Source organism: Salmo salar, chromosome 09 (assembly GCF_965601325.2).
Source record: "Salmo salar chromosome 09, fSalSal1, whole genome shotgun sequence".
In the NCBI taxonomy this organism is placed as follows: domain Eukaryota; kingdom Metazoa; phylum Chordata; class Actinopteri; order Salmoniformes; family Salmonidae; genus Salmo; species Salmo salar.
In genome coordinates, this window is record NC_138299.1 from 99,386,752 (window position 1) to 99,414,362 (window position 27,611).

The following is a 27,611-nucleotide window of genomic DNA, read 5'->3' on the forward strand; positions in this document are numbered from 1 at the left end:
CATCAAGATCCACCACCATATTTTACAGTAAGTGTGGGGTTCTTTACTACATATGATTCCTCTTTTCACCACCATATTTTACAGTAAGTCTGGGGTTCTTTACTACATATGACTCTTCTTTTCACCACCATATTTTACAGTAAGTCTGGGGTTCTTTACTACATATGATATCTCTTTCCAACACCATATTTTACAGTAAGTCTGGGGTTCTTTACTACATATGATTCCTCTTTTCAACACCAAACTCACCACTGGTGTGCGTGGCCAAAAAACTATTTTCATGTCATCAGACCAGTTCCAATCCAAGTGAAAATACCGTTTAGCAAACGCCTGCCGTTTGCATTTGTTGGATGACATAAAAAATAGAGCCCTTTGACAACGCACACAAATACTTGACACCTACTTTTTTTTTAAAGTATTACTTGTTAAACAAAATCTCTTTCGCCTTCTCTGTATTAGTATAAAATATAATTTCTTCTTTTTTTGCATGCAATACAGCTCAGTGTTGTATTATTGATTTTATACAGTATTTTTTGCTCATCTTTATCAAGAGTGTCAATAATGTTGGACCTGACTTTTACTGTACTTAGTTGGCAGGGCGTCATATTCACACACTTAAAATAATATGGTCTTGTGGTGGTTGGTGTGTGGGAGCTGTGCAACAGAGGGCAGGCAGGTCTACCATATCAAGTCCAAAAGCTCACATATCCTCACTTCTTGTGTACATTACATAGATGCACATCATCTTAATGCCATAGCCTGCAATGAATCACCCATTTTGTTGTTTTTTGTCCCACTGCTTTGCTTTATCTTGGCCAGGTCGCAGTTTTAAATGAGAACTTGTTCTCAACTGGCCTACCTGGTTAAATAAAGGTGAAATACATTTTTTTTTTAAAAACCTTCTTAGTGAAATAACCCACTAAAATCTAGACAGAAGGCATACACTGCACCATCTCAGTTTTACACCTCGATATGTCCAACCAAGACAAATAAGTAAACAAGACAGTTCTTTTAATATATAAAAAAATCAATTTAAAGTTAACAAAAACATGGTACTGCACTGTGTGTAACGCAAACTGTATGGAGAAACTGTACAGATTTTTTTTTCTTCCATAATTAGGATGCAGTGCCATCTGGTGGTTGTAAAGAGTGTTTCCCCCCTCACTACGGAGACTAAATCACGTTTTATCCCAATCCTTAAAGACAACTCTAGACCCTCTTCCCTTTGCAGAGTCTCTGTAAGCATCTGCTCATTTTACATCTAAGATGGCACACTTTCTAGAAACAAAAACAGTAGAAGAAAGTTGAGCATTCGACATAAGAGAAATATCAGTTTACATGATATAGCTATTTAAACAGGCATCCCTTCTGTCAATGTTTAATGGACCAAAAGACAAGGATGTTGTATTGAACATATAGAGAAGAAGTCTTACAGCACAGGGATAGGTAACATGACTCCACAAAGTAGGGCCAATTATCCGTATAGACTCGGTTTAAAGAGTGAATCAAAATACAGCATGTTAGATCCCACTCAGGAATCATTAGGTATTGCCTGCCTCGCTATCCCACTCAGGAATCATTAGGTATTGCCTGCCTCGCTATCCCACTCAGGAATCATTAGGTAATCCAAACAGTTTGACTGTGCCAGACTCTCTATTGTTGTCGTACTTCCCTTCCTTGTCATCACATGCGTAGGCCAGCAGCGGTCTCTTAGGATGCCAGGCTACTGTGAACGTAGGAGACTCACACTGGACCTCCCACAGCTTCTCTCCTGCAAAAACACAAAACAAAGAAGAGGATACTGAGGAATGATGAACTCAAATTAATGAGGACTTTATTCTTGCCAAGGACTATGCGGCATTGTGTGGGCTTGTTTTGTAGGCCGTATGGTCCACGGAGAGTGAGGGGATTATTCTTGCACATTCAATTCTTTTAACAATTTTTTTTTTTTTTTGCTAATTGTGTTTCTTATGTGTCAACAAAAAGTTGTATTGACTTTTTTTTTCAACTAACCTGTTTCAACCTCTGCTATATCTATGAAGTGGTCTTCTGAGGCTGAAGCCAGCATCTTCCCATCATGGCTGAAACTCAATGTTCTCACTGGCCAGTCCAACCTGAAACACGACAATCAGACTCAACGTATGTATACATTGCAAAAGCATGAATGTCAAGTGATACACATACTGATCATTGTTTGGGTGCTTAATGGGCTACTGGGGTTAGCTGATGATGGTGATGAGGGATTTGCACCATTTGTTGTAGATAGATATCTGTCCATATTTACTTGTTTTAATGTAGACTCACACACCTGGAGAAACAGCGAACACAGACCAGTTCTTCAACGGTCCACAAACTGACCAGAGCATCTGCACTTCCTGTAGCAAAGTACTTCCCTGTGGGGTCAAACTTGATGCAGATGCAATTGGAGGGGTGGGCGTTGATCGACTGGATGGGCTTCAACTCAGGGTAACTGAAAACAACATTTCAAAGTCAGGGAGCTGTAACTTAGGTTCATAATTAACCACTTCAAGTCATATCCATTTTCATGTGCAGCAACAATAGGCATAGGCTACATCACAGGACATAAGCTACACATTCTAGTTTGGACAGGGTTGTTAATAATTGAGTAACGGGGTGTTGGGGAAAATGGCACCCTATTCCCTAAATAGTGCACTAGTTTATACCAGCACCATATGGGTCCTAGCCAAAAGTAGTGCACTAAATAGGGAATAACCTAGGGTGCTATTTTGGAAGGGACCAAGGTCTTACCTCAAGATGTTGATGCACCCGTTTCCATTGGTGAGAAAGAACATGTTGTTGTCATTATTCCATGAGATCTCGTTGACTTCAAACTTAAACTGCTCCTCAGCCCGTGACCGGTGTGATTTTACATCGATGAAGGTAACCACATCATCCTTGTTCCCAACGGCTATCGTTTGGCCGTCCGGACTCCAGCAGATGTTGATATTTTCCCCTGCAAACAAACATAGCAGGTAGATCAAGCACTTTCGGTCGGCACAGATCAGAATAAATGCAACGGAACATTACCAAATGGCCCAAAAAATGTCACGTACTGTAAAGTCTTGCACTTCAGTACAATACTAATGTATTGTTTTTGGCTTAAGACACAGCAGATGTATCGCTTGCGTCGCTGTCCAAAACGGGTTTAACTTTAGTGTTGACAGTAGCCGTGCACTTTGTTGTTCTAATTGGAAGGTACCTTTAGTGTTGACAGTAGCCGTGCACTTTGTTGTTCTGACGTCCCAGATGCGTATGGTCTTGTCCCCTGATGCAGTGACAAACACGTCTGGGTTGGTAGGATGCCAACACAACTGATCAACACTGTCTCCATGGCCTCTGTAGTTGTTCTCCTTCACCTGTAAGGGGTTGAAATTGGCAAAAACAACAATCAACAAGATAGCTAGCTGTGTGCTAAGGTGGAGGTTGCTACCACAAATAGTAACTAACTAGCCAGTTGTCTAGGCTAGCTGGTTCAGCACATAACATAGCATCTAGCTAGTTAGCAGGGTCTTCCCGATCTGATCATAGTTAACAATTGAATAGATATCTGCTATAAATAAAAGTGAGTGTATCATTTGGTGTGCCTGAATGTTACAAGATAAGACTTGAGAGTCGTGTTATGAGCCTTGCACTAGCATGCGTGGTTCATTTATTCAATGTTAGCTTGCGTCTATAACATGCTAGCAACGTACCAAACGGTCTTTTTCCAAGACAAATACGCTTGCTGTTTTATCAAAAGACCCAGATGCCAACCTCCTGCCGTCGCAACTCCATGCTACTGAATGAACTTTAGCGCTATGCGCAGGGAATTCCCTACTTTTGTTGTTATTTCTAAAACTCTCTTGCATCTCTTGATAATATTTGGACGCCATTTTGGAAGATACTACCACGTTATGTTGCTACGGGGGAGGGGAGGGGGTTCTTCTTCTTCTTCTTCTTCTTCTTCTTCTTCTTCTTCTTCTTTGGAGTTTAACGGCGGTTGGCATCCAATATGTTGCATTACCGCCCCCAACTGGACTATGATATAAATCCATTATACTTTGTGATACAAAAAAATTAAATAAACCCCCTTCGACTAACGCTATTCCACTACTTTGCCCCTATCTCCTCCTTCACCATGCCAACAGCCTTGGAGGACCTGACACCACCACTCAACACACCCTGTAACTCTTCTGAAGTCAAATCTCATATACCCAAATACTTCTCTGCAGCTGCCACCACAACATCTATTTTCTGTGATTTACATTCCATTTCTGTGATACAGTTGATAACCATTGCGATGAACGCTAAAAAAATAACCTTAGTGAAGCATATATCACTCATTGGCCTATCCTTCTGTGCTGGCACAGATCTATTACTCACAGGGATACTCTCAGGATCCTTCCCCCTTGACCCATTCACCTCTACTTTCTTCACTGCCTCAGCATATGTCACCTTCTGCACTACTCTGAGTCTAGCCACCTCAACCTGCCTCTCTCTCAACGGACACTTCCGACCCCCAGCAACATGGGCACCCTTACAGTTGACACAGACAACTTTATCCACCAAAACGACACAATCCTCTATCCCATGCCCTCCTGCACACTTCCCACATCTTGGAATCTCCCTCCTACAAACTGCTACGACATGGCCGTAAACGTTGCACCTGAAACAGTGCAGTGGATTCGGCACAAAACCTCTAACAGGATAACTGATATATCCTGACATGATTTTGTCTGATAGAGACTCTGACCCAAAACTCAAAAGGACCACGCTCATCACCAGGTCTGAGTTGCACCAAACAACGGGCATCACAAACACCAGGAATCTTGAACTTCAATTGCTCATGCGCCAGCTCCCTCTGGTCAGAAGAAACACAAACAAATATCACAAGTCCAGTACAGGTTACCTTCACTGATTCAACTGTACCCAACTCCTTTCCTACCCACCCTGACACCACAAATGGACCCGCTAAAAGGAAAGGATCCACTTTCTCCAAAAATGTCACTCCTACTCAACCTCTTCTTCCTCTTTCCCCTCCATTCCTCTTCAGAAATCCACCTTTCTGTGTCCCTGGCCTGTCCCAATATTCCTGTTCTCCTGACTCCAACTCAAATGTATCGTCTCCAGGTGGCAACATTTTGAGAGCATGAGAAGTGGCCACACACAGAAAAACGACCACCAAACTCAACTGTGTTCTATTCCCGTCGCAGCGGAAAACCTTGAGCTTTTTCTTGGTACACTCTGATAGCGCCTTGCTCTCTAGTTCACTTGGCATTGGCCCAAAGCACCAAAGTGGCTGGTTGACAACACCGCCAAAAACTTGTTAGCCTGATTACACATCGCTGGCCTTCCAATGTCTTGAAGGGTAGATACAGAGGCGTTTGATCTAGCTACAGTCGTGTATTATGTTTTTGTATTATCATGGATAAATCGTGGATTATAAAAGATTATAAACTGGGTGGTTCAAACCCTGAATGCTGATTGGCTGACAACCATGGTATATCAGACCGCATACCACGGGTATGACGAAACATTTATTTTTACTGTTCTAATAACGTTGGTAACCAGTTTATAATAGCAATAAGGCACCTCGGGGGTTTGTAAAAAAAAAACTTTTATTGAACAAATTACGAAATGGGCATTAAAGTGAACCAATCCATTTAAACGCTGTGTAACTTTATTGATTCAACACCTTACATTTAGGTATTAAAGGCTCAGTCAAACACAGCACAGTATAACACACTGTGGTTCCGTTTCTATGCCAATAATGCCATCTCAGGTTATGTTTGAAATGGAGTTCCGTTCGGCAATAATGATCTAATATTACTCATAAACTACACATAAAGATGGAAAAGTAGATACAAGTACAAGTCTTGTTTGAATTGGGTAATTTTATTTCATACAATTGAAAAATGAACATCAATGGAAATGTTTTTAAAAAAAACATAACACTTCATTTTCAAATCCCAAACACACACAATATCAAGATTCACACAAACTCAGTCCAGTTATTTCCTTGTTCATCAGCTACTTGCCTGATAAATAAAAATGGAATTGAGAAAATGGTGATAGGTTTAAGACTTAGTAAATAATTGCATCTGGAAAACATGAAAGAAGGCTTAATAGAAATGACTTACAATAGAGTCAATGCTCTCAACGTTGTTTCTATATTTTTAAGAAAACATTTACAATGTCATGATGTGTGTGAGAGTGACTGTCCTATGAGCCTTCAAATGTATTTATTTCTTAGATTAAGTTGCTGTATCAGTTGAGTTTGTAACCTCTGTAATCCTGTTGTTTTAGGTTGTACTAGATATCTGAAAGCATTACCTACTAACATAATACAGGTGGGGAATACACAGGACAAAATCAGGTTACAGCAGTAATGAAACAATGGGAGTATCCCAGCAAATATGAACAAAGCACCTTATACAGCTTGGAAATGTAGGTGGAAGTCATTTACAAATGTTGTGCCATTGCATGAAGATGATACTATATCATGTTTTTCCCGTTAAATACAATTTAGGATAGTCAAGAGGCAAGTGTGTCTAATACGAGGTAGACTGAGTACACAAGCACCTAATCCTCAAGGATGGTAGGCTATTTTTGATTGAAACATGTGCATGGCTTTCATTTGCATCCCTACGCTGTAGTTGCATCGATTACACATTAAAGATAGTTCACAAACTGAAACAGTTTGAAATAGCAAAAGTACCTTCATAATGTGCAATATCTGTATCCTATTTGCTAATGATGACCCAGATGGTAAACATAGTTCTTTATCGATGTTTAGGTGGTGCTTCTGCTGCATAAAGTAAACAGTAAGTGTACTGAAAATCTTACGGTAGTAGGATAATGTCTTCTTTAGATTCAGGAAAAGTAAGGAAGAAGCAGAACTTGCATCAAATAAGTTTGTGCTATACTGTAGATTAGAAGTATCATTCAATTCCTGTTCACTATAACAGGGTGAGGAAGAGAAATAACTGATTAAAAAAAAGGTTGGATTCTAAAACAGTGCATTTCATCAGATGATGACACAAAGACACATCCGATCGAGATCGTTTGTGCATCAAATAAAATAACTGAACACTTTTTTAATTAAGTGTCTCTAACTGCAGATAACTGAGATTCTGTGCAAATTGTGCAGCTTTCCTCAGCATGCCTGCCTTCCTGGTTGCCCAGGGACCTCTGGAGCCGACCTTCAACACTCTGCATCTGTACTCCCATTCCCGCTGAGTGGGTTGGGCCCTGCGGAAACGCTTGGAGAGAGTGTGGCATGCGTGTCTGACTCCACAGTCAGACTAGGGTTAAGGTGGCTGATTCCATTGGACTGTGGTGCCCATTTCTCAGGCTTCTGCTTCTCAGGCTCCTCCCCACTGTTGGAACACAACAAGGGTGAGTCCACTTTTAAAAGTCCTTCACATTTTCATACATGTATTCTGCACCAACTAAAAGATGCACCAACAAAGTCTTTGAACGAATAATTTTGTTTGAAAATAAGAAATTACCCCCTTTGATTCTTATAGTAAAAAAAAAAGTTTTGTTACACACCGGATAGGTGCAGTGAAACGTGTTGTTTTCAAGGGTCTGCCACAGTAGTACGGCGCCCCTGGAGCAAATTAGGGTTAAGTGCCTTGCTCAAGGGCACATCGACAGGTGTTTCACTTTGTCGGCTAGGGTATTCAAACCAGAGACATATCGTAGTTGTGCCTATCATATGTGAGCCAATTTAGCTGAAATAATTAACATGAGGATAGTCACCATAATAGATGTACATTACCTGACAATGCATCCATTGGTTACCGCCGCCTCGGAGTAGGCCTCTTTCTCAGACAAAGAAGTACGGGACCTCCTGTCCTGCCAGGACCCTGCTTGGGGCTCTTGGCCAGAGTCTGACCTGCGCCTGGCTGCTACGGCTGGGCCGGGGCCCCTTCCGCTGGGGGAGGCTGGCTCTCTGGGGCTCTGCCCAGGCCCTGGCCCTGTAGGCCCCTCTGGCTCTTTGCCTGAGCTGTCGGAGCTGTGGGAGCTCTGGCTGTGCCTCCCGTTCAGGCTGTCAGAGGAGGAGACCTTGCTTATTTGTCCGTCCCTGCTCTCATCTGAGGGAGCGAGACAAAGGGGTTAGTAGGGACATGATGTAAGAGAACAGCATGTTCACTCTCTCTGTGGGTTACTATCTCCAGTAGATTACTATATGATCTAGGAGCATAAACAATTACATATTTAACTGGCATTTCACAAAGTAAACAGTGATGCAAGTTTTTACCAACCACACTGTAGGCCTAACATCTAAACTGGTTCATGACACTTGGTTGTCCCTGGACATAGGCAAAGGCAAAGATAACACACTGTTGATTGTTTAAGAACTGGTTACAAAGACTACACTGTATAATTATTATTGAATTCACAACACGTGAATGTGGCTCACCCCTAATGAATAGTGACATCATGCATGCCCTGGTCTATAGTTTAATGATTAGAGTACTGTATGCATATGATCATGACAGGGTGTATTGAGCCCTCTGGTGGGGATATGTAGAATAGTCAAGGTTAGAATGTGCATCTCTTTTTTTTTCAGCACACCACTCATATAGTCTATTCATACCTATTTTAGGAGAATGAAAGAAACCTAAACAAACAGACAAATGGTGTTGCTACCTCCATCTCCAGAGTCACAGGCCTGTTTACGTCTCCGCCTGAGGATGACCTCCAGCTCACTGCTGACAGGGCTCTTCCCTGGGGGGGATGGGACTGACTCCTGAGACCCCCGACTAGGACTCTTCTTCACCGTCTCCTGGGGGGGGTCCAGAAACACAGACAACATGTTTTACTGTTGGTAACAGATATATAGCTTTTTTGTCACTTATTAAAAGCATATATGAGCTTTTATAAAGTCTTATAATAAGGCTAATAAAATAACAAATAAATTGCATACCAGAATGCCTTTCAGTTCTTCCATGGCACTCTCCTGTGGGAGTTTTACTTCCATTACTGGAGGTTGCTAGGGGTTCAGAGAATGGTATTAATACATCAACTAAGTTAATAAAGAGGACATAACACACATTTTACTTATGTGCTCACACACACATTGGGCCTGGCAGCTGGTGTTAGCTTTTATCACATAGCTGGTCTATATTTGAAAGCTGGAGGCCATTTTTATTGATTTTCTCCTCATAGCCCCTCTGAGCCTGCAAGTTGTCATGGTGATTTTGTCAATCAATATAATATAAATGAAATGAAAGCGGCAGCCATGTGGTCTCTGTCAGTCTACACTGTGAGGTAATCCATGGACAATGTTACACAAAGAGAAAGAGGCCATGCCAAAAGCCAAACGGAAGACTGGTTTTAGTAAGAGATTAATAACAGAACTGCTATAATCCATCTCACTCTAGTACCATATGATGTGGATTATCTCTGTGATGTGGGGGTTTAGCATGCCGTTTTGTTGTTATTTTAGGATCCAGAGAGACTTCCCTTTCACAAAATTGATGTAAAAGTCAATATACTCACTTTTACGGCAACTCTCTTTGGGGAGACAGTCAGTTGATTAGAAAACACGACATGGGAAGAGACAGTCAGTTGATTAGAAATAAGGGAGTAATCAGTTTGACAACATTAAGTAGGGTCTATATTTCCACAGTTTGACAACATTAAGTAGGGTCTATATTTCCACAGTTTGACAACATTAAGTAGGGTCTATATTTCCACAGTTTGACAACATTAAGTAGGGTCTATATTTCCACAGTTTGACAACATTAAGTAGGGTCTATATTTCCACAGTTTGACAACATTAAGTAGGGTCTATATTTCCACAGTTTGACAACATTAAGTAGGGTCTATATTTCCACAGTTGGGAACATTAAGTAGGGTCTATATTTCCAGTTTGACAACATTAAGTAGAGTCTATATTTCCACACTTTTCCAAGACAATTATTTAAACAAAACTTGAACTGTTGACCTCTTCACCTTAGTGTCTGCTCCCTTGACAGGCCTCAGAACCACTCCATGTTTAATCCTCTCCATCATCTCATTTACTGCCTTCACTTTGACGTCATCTGTACCTCCTTCTGCACCTTCTTCTACAGGACAAGGAGAGATGGATAATATTGTAAAGATGTGTGATTTTAAAATAAGAAATTCCTCAATTATGAATGACTATTTGAATCATGTTCTCTATGTTCTATATTATTCTGGCAGGTGCAGATTTGATTCTCAGTGATTTCAAACCTACCAGGAGCTTGTTCCAACTTCGGGGATCCCCCCTTTGAACCCTTGGATGATTTCCTCATGATTGCAATCAGTGAGCTATTGAATGAAAAGAGTAAATTAAACCCAGTATGATTAGACAGATTGGTGGTTGGAGCATTCATCCCTCCATGCAAGCCTGTACACAACATAATAATAGCCTATTGTCTTACCTGAGAGGGTTGCATCGCGATGGAGGAGGGGGTGGAGGAGGGGGAGGGGGTGGTGGTGGGGGTGGAGGGGGCTGGGGAACAGGGGCGGGGGGTGGGGCGATCCCTGGTTCAGGGCCTGGTGAGGTCTCAGTGCTCTTCTGGACCTGCAGCAGCTCTTGCACTAAAGATATAAAAGACAGATGTGTTAGATGAAGCCTGGGTCACCAGTCTTTTAACACGAGAAGATGGACAACTATCTATTCCACTGGTACTGCTGGAGACGTATTCATTTCACAAAGCTCCAGGAATAAAAGCTGTGGTTACCCACAGTGTGATGTGATTGACAGCCCGTAGGTGTCCTCCTCACCTCTTTTCTCTAGGTCACGGTTCTTCTTCTCTACCTCCTGCAGACATCCCTCTGTCTCTCTCTTCTCCTCCTCTATCAGTTCCAGCTGGCTCTGCAGCTCTGCTATCTGCTGTTTCAGAGAGTACTCCTGTAGCTCAGCCTCCAGAGCCTTCACCTACATGGAGATGGATGGAGACAACCAGTGTTTTTGAGTTCCAGATTGACTATATTTCAGTTGGACTGCGCAGAATCACTGATTTACAAATCACCTTGCACCCAAAGACCTACTCATTATGTGATCAAGATTAGCAATTCTGCTCTTTGCCAGGCTAAAACAACAATGAAGAAAAATATAAACGCAACATGTAAAGTGTTGGTCCCATGTTTCATGAGCTGAAATAAAATCCCAGACATTTTCCATATACAAAAAAAGCTTGTCTCTCAAATATTGTGCACAAGTTTGTTTACATCACTGTTAGTGAGCATTTCTCCTTTGCCAAGATAATCCATCCACCTGACAGGTGTAGCATATCAAGAAGCTGATTAAACAGCATGATCATTACACAGGTGCACCTTGTGCTGGGGACAATAAAAGGCCACTTTAAAATGTACAGTTTTGTCACACAACACAATGCCCCAGATGTCTCAAGTTCTGAGAGAGCATGCAATTGGCATGCTGACTGCAGGAATGCCCACCAGAGCTGTTGCCAGAGAATTTAACATTAATTTCTACACTATAAGCCGCCTCCGTTGTTTTAGAACATTTGAAAGTATGTCCAACCGGCCTCGCAACCACAGACCACGTGTAACCACGCCAGCCCAGGACTTCCATATCCTGCTTCTTCACCTGCGGGATGGTCTGAGGGGGAGTGCTGAGGACTGTTTCTGTCTGTAATAAAGATCAGCTTGTCTACATGGTGCTGAGAAAGATCAGTTACAGAAGCTAGATCTGTCAGACATATGTCTGTAATGTAGCCTGCTGTCTGTAGGAAAATATAATATACTGTCAGAGGGAAAGATGGTAGCTTATGATCGCTTGATTCAGGACAAACCAACCACCGCCAGATTAATTAGGGAGGAATCCTGTGGGCTGGACAGCATCAAACAAACGCCCATCATAGCATCATGTCATGTGTTGTGGGTACTGGGGGTGGAGATCTGAGAGGTGATGACTTTGCAGGTTTGGCCACAGCTGGAGTACAGAAACTGCCTCATGGGAAACCAGTGAGGGTAGTCAGACCCTAGAGATATATACTGTATCTATCTAGGAGTCAGACTGGGACTGTGAGGCCTACCTTCTGGTGATGCTACCTATAACTGTAGTAGTCCTGTGAGGTAGTCAGACCATCTATCTATCCATCCATCCATCCATCCATGACCTACCTTCTGGTGATGCTGCAGTCTCTCCTGCTCCAGAGTCTTGGTAACATTAGCCACGTCCTCCAGAGCCTTGATCAGCTGCAGGCTGGGGTCAGCGTTCTGCAGCAGGATCATACTCTGTCTGTTAGCCTCTTTCTGTTTCACCAACATCTGTAGGAGGAGAAAGAAGGAGAGAAGGAGGGGAGGAGGGAGGGAGGGAGGGAGCAGGTGTTTTAAAAGACAACAGACCCAGGTTCTCTTGATATAGAAGCATTAGACTGTAGCATGAAGCAGGATATAGAAGCATTAGACTGTAGCATGAAGCAGGATATAGATGCATTAGACTGTAGCATGAAGCAGGATATAGATGCATTAGACTGTAGCATGAAGCAGGATATAGATGCATTAGACTGTAGCATGAAGCAGGATATGGAAGCATTTGACTGTAGCATGAAGCAGGATATAGATGCATTAGACTGTAGCATAAAGCAGGATATGGAAGCATTAGACTGTAGCATGAAGCAGGAAGTAAGCATGCGTTGTTTTATCTAAATGGTCTACAACAACCACATGAAAATAAGGGAGAGCCGCACACTCTAGGAGCTCAGATGCAAAAATGTAATATCCAACGTTTCGACAGCCAAGCTGTCTTCATCAGGGTATGATCATAAACACTGCGAGATGACTCATTTATATAGTGTCAAAAGACACACAGGTGTCTGTAATCATGGCCAAGTGTGGCCTAATATCATTGGTTAATTCTCAAATATAAAAATGGCATACAAAGAACACCATACAAAAAAACAAATGGATAGCATACGATCATAGACTCATTTTAGACTACACAAGCTTGCAAACAATTACAATGGCAAAGTCACAATAATCACAAGAATGGCTTCAGATCAAAGTCTATGTTGAGACCGAAGGGAGCAAGGGTCTTTCAATTAAAGATCCAGGCAGCCTCTCGTTTTAACAATAAATTATCAAGGTCACCCCCTCTCCTAGGGAGGGTGATGTTCGATGCCAATATAACGCAGAGACAAAATTGAGTGGTTTGCTTCCAAAAAGTGGGCTGCAACTGGATAAGTCAAGTTTTTGCACCTAATGGTGCTACGATGCTCTGCGATACGTACTTTTAATTCGCGCTTTGTTTTACCCACATAGTTTTTACCACAAGTACAAGTTATAAGATAAATAACTGCCTTAGTGGAGCACGTGATAACACCTTTGACTGGGATCTGTTTCCCTGTTTGGGGGTGTTTGAAGGATCTACATTTATAAGTGCCATTGCATTGAGCACAGCCATTACACTTGTAATTTCCATCCAGTAAGGAGGCAAATAGACGTTGTTCAGGAATATCTTGGGGTGGTAAATCAGAGTGTACCAATTGGTCTCTTATTTTCAAGATTTCCTTATTTTCAAGTTTTCTACTCCGCAAGCCAGCACATCGCCTTAATCGGTGTGCGTTTCTTTTTCTTCTACAACAACCACAGCCAGAATTCTCAAGAGAACCCCCTCTCCAGCCTCAGGCCAAGCAGCGTAACAGATAACAATACACCCCACTACTGTGAATGTGGTTCCCCCAAGCAAATGTGTGCCCTTCAAAGCATTGCTGAGTCTGTGCTGCTGCTGTCAGTCCCCAGACTAGGACTAATACTGTTGCTGCTGTCAGTCCCCAGACTAGGACTAATACTGTTGCTGCTGTCAGTCCCCAGACTAGGACTAATACTGTTGCTGTTGTCAGTCCCCAGACTAGGACTAGGACTGTTGCTGCTGTCAGTCCCCAGACTAGGACTAGTACTGTTGCTGCTGTCAGTCCCCAGACTAGGACTAGTACTGTTGCTGCTGTCAGTCCCCAGACTAGGAATAGTACTGTTGCTGCTGTAAGTCCCCAGACTAGGACTAGTACTGTTGCTGCTGTCAGTCCCCAGACTAGGACTAGTACTGTTGCTGCTGTCAGTCCCCAGACTAGGACTAGTACTGTTGCTGCTGTCAGTCCCCAGACTAGGACTAGTACTGTTGCTGCTGTCAGTCCCCAGACCAGGACTAGTACTGTTGCTGTCAGTCCCCAGACTAGGACTAGTACTGTTGCTGCTGTCAGTCTCCGGACTAGTACTGTTGCTGCTGTCAGTCCCCAGACTAGGACTAGTACTGTTGCTGCTGTCAGTCCCCAGACTAGGACTAGTACTGTTGCTGCTGTCAGTCCCCAGACTAGGACTAGTACTGTTGCTGCTGTCAGTCCCCAGACTAGGACTAGTACTGTTGCTGCTGTCAGTCCCCAGACTAGGACTAGTACTGTTGCTGCTGTCAGTCCCCAGACTAGGACTAGTACTGTTGCTGCTGTCAGTCTCCAGACTAGGATTAGTACTGTTGCTGCTGTCAGTCCCCAGACTAGGACTAGTACTGTTGCTGCTGTCAATCCCCAGACTAGGACTAGTACTGTTGCTGCTGTCAGTCCCCAGACTAGGACTAATACTGTTGCTGCTGTCAGTCCCCAGACTAGGTCTAATATTGTTGCTGCTGTCAGTCTCCAGACTAGGACTAGTACTGTTGCTGCTGTCAGTCTCCAGACTAGGACTAGTACTGTTGCTGCTGTCAGTCCCCAGACTAGGACTAGTACTGTTGCTGCTGTCAGTCCCCAGACTAGGACTAGTACTGTTGCTGCTGTCAGTCCCCAGACTAGGACTAGGACTGTTGCTGCTGTCAGTCCCCAGACTAGTACTGTTGCTGCTGTCAGTCCCCAGACTAGGACTAGTACTGTTGCTGCTGTCAGTCCCCAGACTAGGACTAGTACTGTTGCTGCTGTCAGTCCCCAGACTAGGACTAATACTGTTGCTGCGGTCAGTCCCCAGACTAGGACTAATACTGTTGCTGCTGTCAGTCTCCAGACTAGGACTAATACTGTTGCTGCTGTCAGTCCCCAGACTAGGACTAGTACTGTTGCTGCTGTCAGTCCCCAGACTAGGACTAGTACTGTTGCTGCTGTCAGTCCCCAGACTAGGACTAGTGCTGTTGCTGCTGTCAGTCCCCAGACTAGGACTAGTACTGTTGCTGCTGTCAGTCCCCAGACTAGGAGTGTTGCTGCTGTCAGTCCCCAGACTAGGACTAGTACTGTTGCTGCTGTCAGTCCCCAGACTAGGACTAATACTGTTGCTGCGGTCAGTCCCCAGACTAGGACTAATACTGTTGCTGCTGTCAGTCTCCAGACTAGGACTAATACTGTTGCTGCTGTCAGTCCCCAGACTAGGACTAGTACTGTTGCTGCTGTCAGTCCCCAGACTAGGACTAGTACTGTTGCTGCTCTCAGTCCCCAGACTAGGACTAGTACTGTTGCTGCTGTCAGTCCCCAGACTAGGACTAGTACTGTTGCTGCTGTCAGTCCCCAGACTAGGACTAGTACTGTTGCTGCTGTCAGTCCCCAGACTAGGACTAGTACTGTTGCTGCTGTCAGTCCCCAGACTAGGACTAGTACTGTTGCTGCTGTCAGTCCCCAGACTAGGACTAATACTGTTGCTGCTGTCAGTCCCCAGACTAGGACTAGTACTGTTGCTGCTGTCAGTCCCCAGACTAGGACTAGTACTGTTGCTGCTGTCAGTCCCCAGACTAGGACTAGTACTGTTGCTGCTGTCAGTCCCCAGACTAGGACTAGTACTGTAGCTGCTGTCAGTCCCCAGACTAGGACTAGTACTGTTGCTGCTGTCAGTCCCCAGACTAGGACTAGGACTGTTTCTGCTGTCAGTCCCCAGACTAGGACTAGTACTGTTGCTGCTGTCAGTCCCCAGACTAGGACTAGTACTGTTACTGCTGTCAGTCCCCAGACTAGGACTAGTACTGTTGCTGCTGTCAGTCCCCAGACTAGGACTAGTACTGTTGCTGCTGTCAGTCCCCAGACTAGGACTAGTACTGTTGCTGCTGTCAGTCCCCAGACTAGGACTAGTACTGTTGCTGCTGTCAGTCCCAAGACTAGGACTAATACTGCTAGAAACCCTAGATCTGGAGGATTTCTGTTATTGGAGGTCAGTAAACATGCATTCAGGAAAATCTATGCGCACCATTCCTCAACACAAAATTATTATGAATAAATAATTATAGTGAGAATATAGTTCTATGTTTATTTAAGACTAATTTGGACATTAGGAGAGAAGAAAAGTAAAGTAATAAAACATTTGTAGATGTTAGCTATCACACTTAGCCAAAGACAACAAACATTTGTACAAGTAATTAATTAACATGGTGATTTAAGATAATGGCACAGTACAGTGTCATTATCCAGTCATCATGTCTGATATGAGTCTTCCCTTACCTGTCTGTCTGTCTGTCTGTCTGTCTGTCTGTCTGTCTGTCTGTCTGTCTGTCTGTCTGTCTGTCTGTCTGTCTGTCTGTCTGTCTGTCTGTCTGTCTGTCTGTCTGTCTGTCTGTCTGTCTGTCTGTCTGTCTGTCTGTCTGTCTGTCTGTCTGTCTGTCTGTCTACCTCGTGGGCATACGCCTCAGCCTTCACCCTCAGGCTCTGCTCCAAATCCAGCTGCTCCTTCATCTCCTCATACTCTGTAGTAGCCATCACAGACACTGAAGAGAGAGAGAGAGAGATGAGAGAGAAAGAGATGAGAGAGAGATGGAGAGAGAGAGAACGAGGGATTAAAGCATAACTACAGTAAAACAATAAAACATAGCCACTCAGGGAGGACGGTCTAACTGAAAGCCTGAAGCTGTTTCCAGATCACTGTAATATAGTAACAGCAGGGGAAAAAGAAGAGGGCCATCTGCTGTGTAGCCCCCTCTCTACCAGGATGAAGTCTCTGAGGGGGAGACTGTGGAGCAGTAGCATGCCCTCGACAGTTGATTAAGGATGGTGAGCAGGGAGTGTGTGTGTGTGTGTGTGTGTGGAGGGAGGGAGGGAGGGGAGGGAGGGAGGGAGGGAGGGAGGGAGGGAGGGAGGGAGGGAGGGAGAGCCTGGTCTTTACAGAAAGACAGCCAGCTGCCAGCTACACAGCCACCCCCACATATATTACCTTATAGACAGCTGACAGGAGTTTAGTACAGCTCTTGTGGCAGCGCCACACAGACGCATATAAATCAATGCACACATTGTATCTCTCTATATACAGTATTACTGGTATGAAATGTAACTGTCCCGATGCCTACTACACCACAGTCCCTGGTCTATACATTCTGCACTACATATGATGAACTGTAGCCAACCAGAAACATATGAACACAGTGGGTAGTGGATAGACTGTCATGTAACTCACCTCTATTGAACCTCTTGATGGTCTTGCTTTGTTGCTCCATGGTTTTGTGAAGCTCCTTCATTTCAGCCTGCTCCTTCTCAGTCTGCAGAAACAATGAGAATGGAGCAGAAAGGCTGGTAAAGCAGAAACTATCAAGGTTTATGGTGCTTCAACACGACTGAGAATATAATACACTGAACTAAAATATAAACACAACATGTCAAGTGTTGGTCCCATGTTTCATGAGCTGAAATAAAATATCCCAGATATGTTTCATATGCACAAAAAGCTTATTTCTCTCAAATTTTGTACACAAATTTGTTTAAATCCCTGTTAGTGAGCATTTTTCTCCTTTGCCAAGATAATCCATCCACTTGACCTCAAGAAACGGATTAAACAGCATGATCATTACACAGGTGCACCTTGAGCTGTGGACAATAAAAGGCCACTCTAAAATGTGCTGTTTTGTCACACAACAATGCCACAGATGTCTCAAGTTCTGAGAGAGCATGCAATTGGCATGCTGACTACAGGAATGTCCACCAGAGCTGTTGCCAGATAATTCAATGTTAATTTCTCTACCATAAGCCGCCTCCAATGTCGTTTTAGAGAATTTACAGTACGTCCAACCGGCCTCACAACCGCAGACCATGTGTAACCAAGTCAGCCCAGGACCTCCACATCCAGCTTCGTCACCTGCGGGATGGTCTGAGACGAGCCACCCGGACAGCTGATGAAACTGTGGGTTTGCAAAACCAAATAATTTTTTGCACAAACTGTCTCAGGGAAGCTCATCTGCGTCCTCGTCATCCTCACCAGGGTCTTGAACTGGCTGCAGTTCAGGATGGTAAACGACAGGGCAAACCTTAGATGGCCACTGGCATGCTGGAGAAATATGCTCTTCACGGATGAATCCCAGTTTCAACAATATCAGGCAGATGGCAGACAGTGTGTATGGTGTTGTGTGGGTGAGCTGTTTGATGATATGGTATGGGCAGGCATAAGCTACGGACAACGAACACAATTGCATTTTATCGAAGGAAATTTGAATGCACAGAGAAACCATGAAGAGATCCTGAGGCCCATTGTTGCACCATTCATCCGCCGCCATCACCTCATGTTTCAGCATGGTAATGCACAGCCCCATGTCGCAAGGATCTGTACAAAATTCCTGAAAGCTGAAAATGTCCCAGTTCTCCCATGGCCTGCATACTCACCAGACATGTCACCCATTGAGCATGTTCGGGATGCTCTGGATCGACGTGTACGACAGCATGTTCCAGTTCCCACCAATATCCAGAAACTTCACACAGCCATTGAATAGGAGTGGGACAACATTCCACAGGCCACAATCAGCCTGATCAACTCTAAGTGAAGCAGATGTTTTGCGCTGCATGAGGAAAATGGTGGTCACACCAGATACTGACTGGTTTTCTGATCCACACCCCTACTTTTTTTTTAAGGTGTCTGTGACCAACAGATGCATATCTGTATTCCCAGTCATGTGAAATCCATAGATTAAGGCCCAATTAGTGTATTTCAATTGACTGATTTCCTTATATGAACTGTAACTAATTTATATTTTTGTTCAGTGTACATATCAAAACTATGAAAATTTTAGACAGATATTCTTCATTCAAACTCACATAATATAATACAAGTTCTCTCAGCAGTCCTCAGAGTCCCACCCCAAGCAGACAGCGAGACACGTTCTGTGCCTGTCTGAGACAGTATTGATTACCAGGCCTGGTAGTGGATACTCACCAGGGCCGTTAGCTCTTCAATCTGTCTCTGCTGCTCTTGAAGCTGACAGGCAAGCCACTTCTTCTCTTGCAGCAGACTGCTCACTGTCTCCTGCAGCTCTGGAGGGGAAGAAAAAGGTTCCTGGGTGACACGACGTGATGACATCTCTTTACTACTTGTAATATTCTGACATAGAGCTCTGTTACTCTAACATTTTGACATTTTAACATGGTTTAACTTGTTACTGGAAATACCATTAGAAAAAACAACAGAAAGGTGAAACCTAATATGCTGTACAGGCACAACATCATTTCATTGCAGTCAGTCCATTACCCTGTCAAGACAAATCTAGACAAAGGGTCTGATATAGCGTTGACCTGCTGTTGGTACTGGCTGTACGGGTCAGGGCTGGTGTCATGTGTGTCTGTCTGTGTACGGGTCTGGTAGCTACCCAGTACTGTCTGTGTACGGGTCTGGTAGCTACCCAGTACTGTCTGTGTACTGGTCTGGTAGCTACCCGGTACTGTCTGTGTACTGGTCTGGTAGCTACCCGGTACTGTCTGTGTACGGGTCTGGTAGCTACCCGGTACTGTCTGTGTACTGGTCTGGTAGCTACCCGGTACTGTCTGTGTACTGGTCTGGTAGCTACCCGGTACTGTCTGTGTACTGGTCTGGTAGCTACCCGGTACTGTCTGTGTACGGGTCTGGTAGCTACCCGGTACTGTCTGTGTACGGGTCTGGTAGCTACCCGGTACTGTCTGTGTACTGGTCTGGTAGCTACCCGGTACTGTCTGTGTACTGGTCTGGTAGCTACCCGGTACTGTCTGTGTACTGGTCTGGTAGCTACCCGGTACTGTCTGTGTACTGGTCTGGTAGCTACCCGGTACTGTCTGTGTACTGGTCTGGTAGCTAACCGGTACTGTCTGTGTACTGGTCTGGTAGCTACCCGGTACTGTCTGTGTACTGGTCTGGTAGCTACCCGGTACTGTCTGTGTACTGGTCTGGTAGCTACCCGGTACTGTCTGTGTACTGGTCTGGTAGCTACCCGGTACTGTCTGTGTACGGGTCTGGTAGCTACCCGGTACTGTCTGTGTACGGGTCTGGTAGCTACCCGGTACTGTCTGTGTACGGGTCTGGTAGCTACCCGGTACTGTCTGTGTACGGGTCTGGTAGCTACCCGGTACTGTCTGTGTACTGGTCTGGTAGCTACCCGGTACTGTCTGTGTACGGGTCTGGTAGCTACCCGGTACTGTCTGTGTACGGGTCTGGTAGCTACCCGGTACTGTCTGTGTACGGGTCTGGTAGCTACCCGGTACTGTCTGTGTACGGGTCTGGTAGCTACCCGGTACTGTCTGTGTACTGGTCTGGTAGCTACCCGGTACTGTCTGTGTACTGGTCTGGTAGCTACCCGGTACTGTCTGTGTACTGGTCTGGTAGCTACCCGGTACTGTCTGTGTACTGGTCTGGTAGCTACCCGGTACTGTCTGTGTACGGGTCTGGTAGCTACCTGGTACTGTCTGTGTACGGGTCTGGTAGCTACCTTTACCCTGTTGTTGGTACTGGCTGTATGGGTCTGGGCTGGTGTCCTGTGTGTCTGGCTCCTCTTCCAGAGGCATGCAGTCTGTGATGCTAGGTAGCATCTCATCCAGACAGGGTCGAGACGACAGGCTCAGATACTTCAGCTTCCTGTTCTCACTGTTCAACTGGGGGACAAACAAAACACACTGGATTATATATGATAAAGACAAATTATATAAAGCTGATAAGAGGCCAATAGCACACAGAAACATACACTGATTTGGCATGTTGACTGTAATATTGTAAGATGTGTATGTACTGTAGCCTACACATCAAAGGCTTATGGAAATAAACATTATACATATAAACATGTAAAAATGCTTGTCTTTTTGAATCACCACCTCTTGGCAGGGCCCAGGGCCCAGGGAGTAATGGTATACCACTACTTAACTACTACGTCAAGCAGTGTCAGTCTCTTACCTTGGTGGCAAGGGCCTCAGCATTTTCTCTGCAGGATTTTTCTATCTCCAGCTGAGTCTGCAGAACGCTCACCTCCTCAATCACCATTTGGGAAACTGGAATACAAAAAACATTACATTACAGTTAGTTTTATTGTTTTATGGTACGTTTTTGACTCATTTTTTAAAGAATGAATGACTGACTGAATGAAAGGCAACATGTCTATTGTGTTACTCTATTTCCCCTTCTCCCTACTGAGCTATTCAGTTTCCCTCTGTTTCCCCTTCTCCCTACTGAGCCGTTCAGTTTCCCTCTGTTTCCCCTTCTCCCTACTGAGCTATTCAGTTTCCCCTCTGTTTCCCCTTCTCCCTACTGAGCCGTTCAGTTTCCCTCTGTTTCCCCTTCTCCCTACTGAGCCGTTCAGTTTCCCTGTTTCCCCTTCTCCCTACTGAGCCGTTCATTTCCCTGTTTCCCCTTCTCCCTACTGAGCTGTTCAGTTTCCCTCTGTTTCCCCTTCTCCCTACTGAGCCGTTCAGTTTCCCTCTGTTTCCCCTTCTCCCTACTGAGCCGTTCAGTTTCCCCTGTTTCCCCTTCTCCCTACTGAGCCGTTCAGTTTCCCTCTGTTTCCCCTTCTCCCTACTGAGCCGTTCAGTTTCCCTCTGTTTCCCCTTCTCCCTACTGAGCCGTTCAGTTCCCTGTTTCCCCTTCTCCCTACTGAGCCGTTCAGTTTCCCTCTGTTTCCCCTTCTCCCTACTGAGCCGTTCAGTTTCCCTCTGTTTCCCCTTCTCCCTACTGAGCCGTTCAGTTTCCCTCTGTTTCCCCTTCTCCCTACTGAGCCGTTCAGTTTCCCTCTGTTTCCCCTTCTCCCTACTGAGCCGTTCAGTTTCCCTCTGTTTCCCCTTCTCCCTACTGAGCCGTTCAGTTTCCCTCTGTTTCCCCTTCTCCCTACTGAGCCGTTCAGTTTCCCTCTGTTTCCCCTTCTCCCTACTGAGCTGTTCAGTTTCCCTCTGTTTCCCCTTCTCCCTACTGAGCTATTCACTTTCCCTCTGTCGACAGACAGAACTGTAGCAGGGTCCATGTAACATGCTAATGTGGCCAGATCGTGTTACATTGGAGACCAGGAAGGCTCAGGCTCTTTTTTCATTGTAAATCATTAGTAATACTCTAAATCAGATTAACTAAGGTCCATGTGGTTCCATTGAAAATGTAAGCTTATCCTGCATTTGTGCCAGTGGTTATTTTTGTTTCAAAACATAGGCTACAGTACTTAAAATGCTCTTAGATGTTTTGGGGGGTGCTGTTGTTGTCAGGAAAAGAGGTGCAATCATTCTCCCATATGCACAAACTCATTGCATATTGGCAGACCCAGAACACCCACAACACCCAGATGTCCATAATTTGTTAACTATTGAAATGCTCCTTAGTTTATAGTGTCTATACTACTACAGTACATCTAGCCTCCAAACTGGCCCCTCAAGGGATAATCTGTTTTCATCTGTTTGACTGTGACACCCATCCAACTAGGGATACAACAGCCTACCTAGTCTGCTAAACTCCCCCTGTCCTCTGTGTTCTGCAGAAGCAACCGCTGTGTTTATTCATGTATTATATTGTTCCGTTGCAAAAACACAAAATCTTAACGCAATATTCAAAATGTCCATGCTTATTCAATAATTTGCTTTAATGCCTTCTGAACACACATGCCTCTGCATATTATCCCCAGCTTGATTACACCATGTTTACAAAGCACTAGGTCGATCCTAACCCTGATGTCTGACACTGAGCATGCATGAGTCAGTGAGAATTCTGGGAAAGGGGATCGATGATTCTGCTTGTTATCACGCTTAGGAGCAGTAGGAAAGTTCTGCAGCACACACACATGATGATAGGCTGATCTCTATAGCTGTCCCACGGTTAAACTACTCCTCTCTGACTCCCTGGATAGTGGATCTCCACGTCCAGTATTTCTGTAATGAGACTAGAGGAAAAGCAGAGCTGGAGGGGCTGCGTGTCTGTCTTGTTGTAGAGATTCTAGGTCAATAACTCCTCTATGCGTAATGCTCCATGAGCTGAATGTTGCCTCCAAAAACCTGCCTTTAACACAGTGTCATATACTCTGTAGAGGAGCGCTGAGCAAGTCATCGTGTCCCAAAGGGCACCCTATTCCCTACTTAGAGCAACTACTTTAGATAGGGCCCTATTCCCTACATAGTGCACTACTTTAGATAGGACCCTGGGAATAGGATGCCGTTTGGGACACAGACATTGACTTACTCAAGAGCTTCTCTACAGAGGGAACAGAATCTTATCCTAGACATTGTACTGTAGGGGAAATATGAGCCTGCTTTTTGTTTCCCCTACAGACACCAAGCACTTACCGCTGTCAGGTGGGAGAGGAGCTAAGCTAGGCCAATCAGCAGCGACATTTGCAGCGTCATGCTGGCTCGCTGCGTCAGATAAGTACAGTACCAACGCTGCAGGCCTGAGTCGGCTTGTTTGTCAGCGATGAGGTCTTGTAAGTATTATTGTTGTTTGAATGTAATCAGCCAACTTTTGGTCCTAGCAAAGCAAATAGCTATAGCCTATACTTTCAGGATTATAGAACACTTTAATAACTCATAATCTTCATCTTCAGAGATTATATAGCCAATGGTAATTGTATGATCAATTGTAGTTACTAATATCTCTTGTTTTAAGTGCATGTCATTTTGAAATGATATTTTAAAAGCTTATTTCCCCATATTGACTAGAGTATAATGTACCTATAAAATATACAGTATCACTGAGTGAAAGGACACAATAGAATAGATGCCAGACTGGAACACAGGAGCAGAGTCCCTCTCTTTCTCTAGTAATGAATCATTCATAATTGAGGATTTGAATAATGCAGTGAAATAACATGAGGTGTTGGCGTGGTGACTTGTGGTTCTCATCAGAGATGAATGAATGCCGACCACAGCAGGGGACAGAGGAGAGACACAGTCCCCTGATGATTATAATAAGACCTGGTAATAACACGTTTTAGATACGACCGTTCTTTTGGCCCTGGCTGAAGGCTCCTATGGTGTCTAGGTGTGTACAGTCATAATTCAGGGCAACCTGTCTTTGATGATCTATTGTTTAGGTTAAAGGCCAGCAAACATAATAGGTTAGCTCTCTGTTTAAAGTCTGTCTGAACCTGTCTGGGCAGCTGAAACTTGTCAGCGGAATTGGCTCCAGCTTGGTTGAGGAGAGACACACATCTAACTTTATTAGGTTATGTAAGAACTACAAAAATGATCTGATGCAGCACATCAAAAGGTAAACACTTCTGACATGATTTACCTATTCTACAAGAGTCAAGCAGAAGCATTTCAGGAACTTGACTTGTAACGATCCAACCAACCATCTGAACAAAATGCTGATGACATAACCTATAATACATCATTGCCAAAGACAGCTAGCTGAAAGCTGTGAGAAAATAGCACATCAACCGTGTCATACTAATGCTACACTTTAAACCTACAGTATACTGTAGCTGTGAATGTTGCATGATTATTATCTTTCTTACCTCGCATAATGAAATCAGGCAGTCTGTCAGCGCTCCAGAACTCAACCCTGTAACCTTGTTCCTTACCAAATCAATTTTTAATGGAGCTACTGTGGTATTTCATTACATGTTGCTAGGAAGAACTGGGCAGGTTCGCCAAAACACAAATCCATGACTATGGTTGGCCGAAGGTCTGAGTAGTCATGGAAACTGAGATACCTTCTTACACACACCCATTCAGGAGCCGGTTTGGAGAGACGGTCATCACCAGAGGGGTGTGTAGAGAGGTGTGAGGAAGGGTAATGTGTGTAACAGTCCCCCCCCACTCCCTCTTTTACACCGCAGCTACTCTCTGTTGTTATCATCTATGTATCGTCACTTTAATAACTCTACCTACAAGTACATATTACCTCAACTAACCGGTGCCCCCGCACATTGACTCTGTACTGGTACCCCCCCTGTATATAGTCTCCACATTGACTCTGTACCGGTACCCCCCTGTATATAGTCTCCACATTGACTCTGTACCGGTACCCCCCTGTATATAGTCTCCACATTGACTCTGTACCTGTACCCCCATGTATATAGTCTCGCTATTGTTATTTTACTGCTGCTCTTTAATTACTTGTTAAAAAAAAATCTTATTCTTATCTGTATTTTTTTTAACTGCATTATTGGTTAGGGGCTCATAAGTAAGCATTCCACTATAAGGTTGTTGTATTCAGTGCATGTCACCAATAAAATGTTATTTGATAAAATGTGTGTGTGTTAGTGTCTGGGACTCACCTCTCTTGATGTGTTTCAGCTGGCTCTCTGCTTCATCTCTCTCTTCAGTCAGTTTCATGCACTGAGGAAACAGGACTCAATGGGTTCACGCACAATCCATTTAAGAGAAGTTAATTGATTACAGTAATCCATGGTCATTCATTGTTGTAGGGTATGAAGGATAGGACACTGAACTCACTACACTGAGACACTTTCCTTCTGTCAACACACTATTCCAACGCAGATGTTACTCATTTAGCAGACACTGTTATATAGAGAAACTATACAGTATTGAGTACATACATTTTTATAACGGTCCTCCATGGGAATTGAACCCAGAACCCTGGCGTTGCAAGAGCTGAGACACACGGGACTCCTATGATCTGCTATAGGACTATCTCCCTATTGTTTGTCTCCTATGATCTGCTGTAGGATTATCTCCCTATAGTTTCAGTCTCCTATGATCTGCTATAGGACTATCTCCCCGTAGTTTCAGTCTCCTATGATCATCTGCTGTAGGACTATCTCCCCATAGTTTGTCTCCTATGATCATCTGCTGTAGGACTATCTCCCCATAGTTTCAGTCTCCTATGATCATCTGCTGTAGGACTATCTCCACATGGTTTCAGTCTCCTATGATCATCTGTTGTAGGACTATCTCCCCATAGTTTCAGTCTCCTATGATCATCTGTTGTAGGACTATCTCCCCATAGTTTCAGTCTCCTATGATCATCTGTTGTAGGACTATCTCCACATGGTTTCAGTCTCCTATGATCATCTGTTGTAGGACTATCTCCCTATAGTTTCAGTTTGTTGGACAGACAAGGGAGCTGCTTCTACATGGTTTATTATATTGGTAATAGCGTACATGGAAAACAATGGTCCTTCTACAATTCAGAGTACATTCAATAGGTAGTATGTGGCCTATATTGGGTCATTATCCGTTAGGGCAGGATAGACCTAGATTTTCTTACCAATTATTCTATAACAGCAGCTACAGGAAGCTCTTCACTATCATCCATGTAATGCCAGGGATGTTCTGATCTGAAATTGCCTTGACTAGCCTATTGTTAAAGCACGTGTCCCACTTTCACCCACGTTCTACCTGCTCTCTGCCAAAGATACAAAAAACAACAAACATTCGTAGCACCACTGTTTTAAACAGCTTGACATAACTTTTTCTTTACAGATATTTTAAAATATGCTAAGGTTTATGAAATAGGCCAAGGCCTACTTGGTGGGACCCTTTAGTCAAGGCCTGATGGAATTCATTTATAGTGCATAGATTATTGAATTTCTAGAAACAACAAATGATGTAGTGCTGAAATAAATACAAAAAAAGTGACAAAATGACAAACAATCAAAGAAGACGCACCAGTAACCAAACCTCTAATCAGGTTTGTTCAACTGAGGTTCAATCATTATTTTAGCTGCCTAAATTTCACCGACACTGGGCTTTCCTATCAATGGCAAGAATAGCGAGATTTTGGGAGGGGTCGGTCCTTTGATTTCTCTCAGCATAGCATACTTACACCAAAACCGGCCGGTACAAATACATGCAGGGAAAAATAAAAACGTCTCGCCTTGACATCGTTATGTCTACTATGTTAATTCTGTAATCGTTGAAAAAGGTCTAAAATACATGTAACGGAAAAGCATCTATTACCTGCATTTTCTGGGTATCTCTCGTCTCCGCCCCACATCCTTCCATCTGCACCAGGCCGGATGATGAAGACGGTAGCATTATGACCCCCCGCCGATAACTAAACTAATATCTTGGACTTTATAATATCGTATTATAGAAAGCAAATAAATAACTAGGCTACTCCTAGCAACCGACAAGTCCGCTGAGGTGTCTTAGAAAGAGCATTTCATGTCTATATGGGATGGATAAGACAGGCACAGTGAATCCTCTCGCTGACAGCATCGCCTGCCCCGGTCCCCCGGTCCCCCCCCCTCCCTTCGCCCCACTACTCAGGGCTTATTGCGCATGCGTCCTCATCTTGTATTCGTCTACATTTGCTGATGAGCATGAAAGCTCCACCCCTTCAGTTTGATTGTGCATTGTAATTAGGCTAAATGTTTCATTCAATGTCTTCACTGCTAAATGTAAAACAATTATTATAATAACAATAAAAATAATGATAATTGCCCTTCATTTCACATCTTTGCTTAGAATGCTCAACAACACAGATTTGGTCAATAGCCCCATTCTATGGAATTAGGATCTGAGTTTAACCATAGGGTGCTGGTGGGATTCAGCAAA

At 43.9% G+C, this 27,611-nt stretch overlaps 2 protein-coding genes across 4 annotated transcripts; both read right to left on the reverse strand.

Annotated features, from left to right (window-relative positions):
* Nucleotides 1-994: 994 nt before the first annotated feature.
* LOC106612284 (THO complex subunit 3) lies at nucleotides 995-3,949 on the reverse strand. The gene is made up of 6 exons (XM_014213312.3): nucleotides 3,714-3,949; nucleotides 3,221-3,377; nucleotides 2,770-2,974; nucleotides 2,309-2,470; nucleotides 2,014-2,114; nucleotides 995-1,771 (listed from the first exon to the last, which is right to left on the reverse strand). The coding sequence occupies exons 1-6, from the start codon at nucleotides 3,891-3,893 to the stop codon at nucleotides 1,608-1,610; spliced, it is 969 nt and encodes a 322-aa protein (XP_014068787.1). The 5' UTR covers nucleotides 3,894-3,949; the 3' UTR covers nucleotides 995-1,607.
* A 1,925-nt stretch (nucleotides 3,950-5,874) lies between these two features.
* LOC106612280 (shootin-1) lies at nucleotides 5,875-27,296 on the reverse strand. 3 transcript variants are annotated; one of them, XM_014213308.3, is made up of 17 exons: nucleotides 27,012-27,296; nucleotides 25,367-25,427; nucleotides 21,073-21,167; nucleotides 20,621-20,777; nucleotides 19,096-19,193; nucleotides 17,353-17,434; nucleotides 16,575-16,669; nucleotides 12,127-12,273; nucleotides 10,765-10,918; nucleotides 10,419-10,578; nucleotides 10,232-10,305; nucleotides 9,967-10,079; nucleotides 9,511-9,525; nucleotides 8,936-9,001; nucleotides 8,659-8,794; nucleotides 7,784-8,099; nucleotides 5,875-7,379 (listed from the first exon to the last, which is right to left on the reverse strand). In XM_014213308.3, the coding sequence occupies exons 1-17, from the start codon at nucleotides 27,087-27,089 to the stop codon at nucleotides 7,205-7,207; spliced, it is 2,022 nt and encodes a 673-aa protein (XP_014068783.1). In that variant the 5' UTR covers nucleotides 27,090-27,296; the 3' UTR covers nucleotides 5,875-7,204. The 3 variants fall into 3 exon arrangements, with proteins under 3 accessions (XP_014068783.1, XP_045580189.1, XP_045580190.1); XM_045724233.2 differs by having other exon boundaries at nucleotides 20,615-20,777; XM_045724234.2 differs by lacking the exons at nucleotides 25,367-25,427; nucleotides 27,012-27,296 and adding an exon at nucleotides 24,602-24,720 and having other exon boundaries at nucleotides 20,615-20,777.
* Between the last annotated feature and the right edge of the window lie 315 nt (nucleotides 27,297-27,611).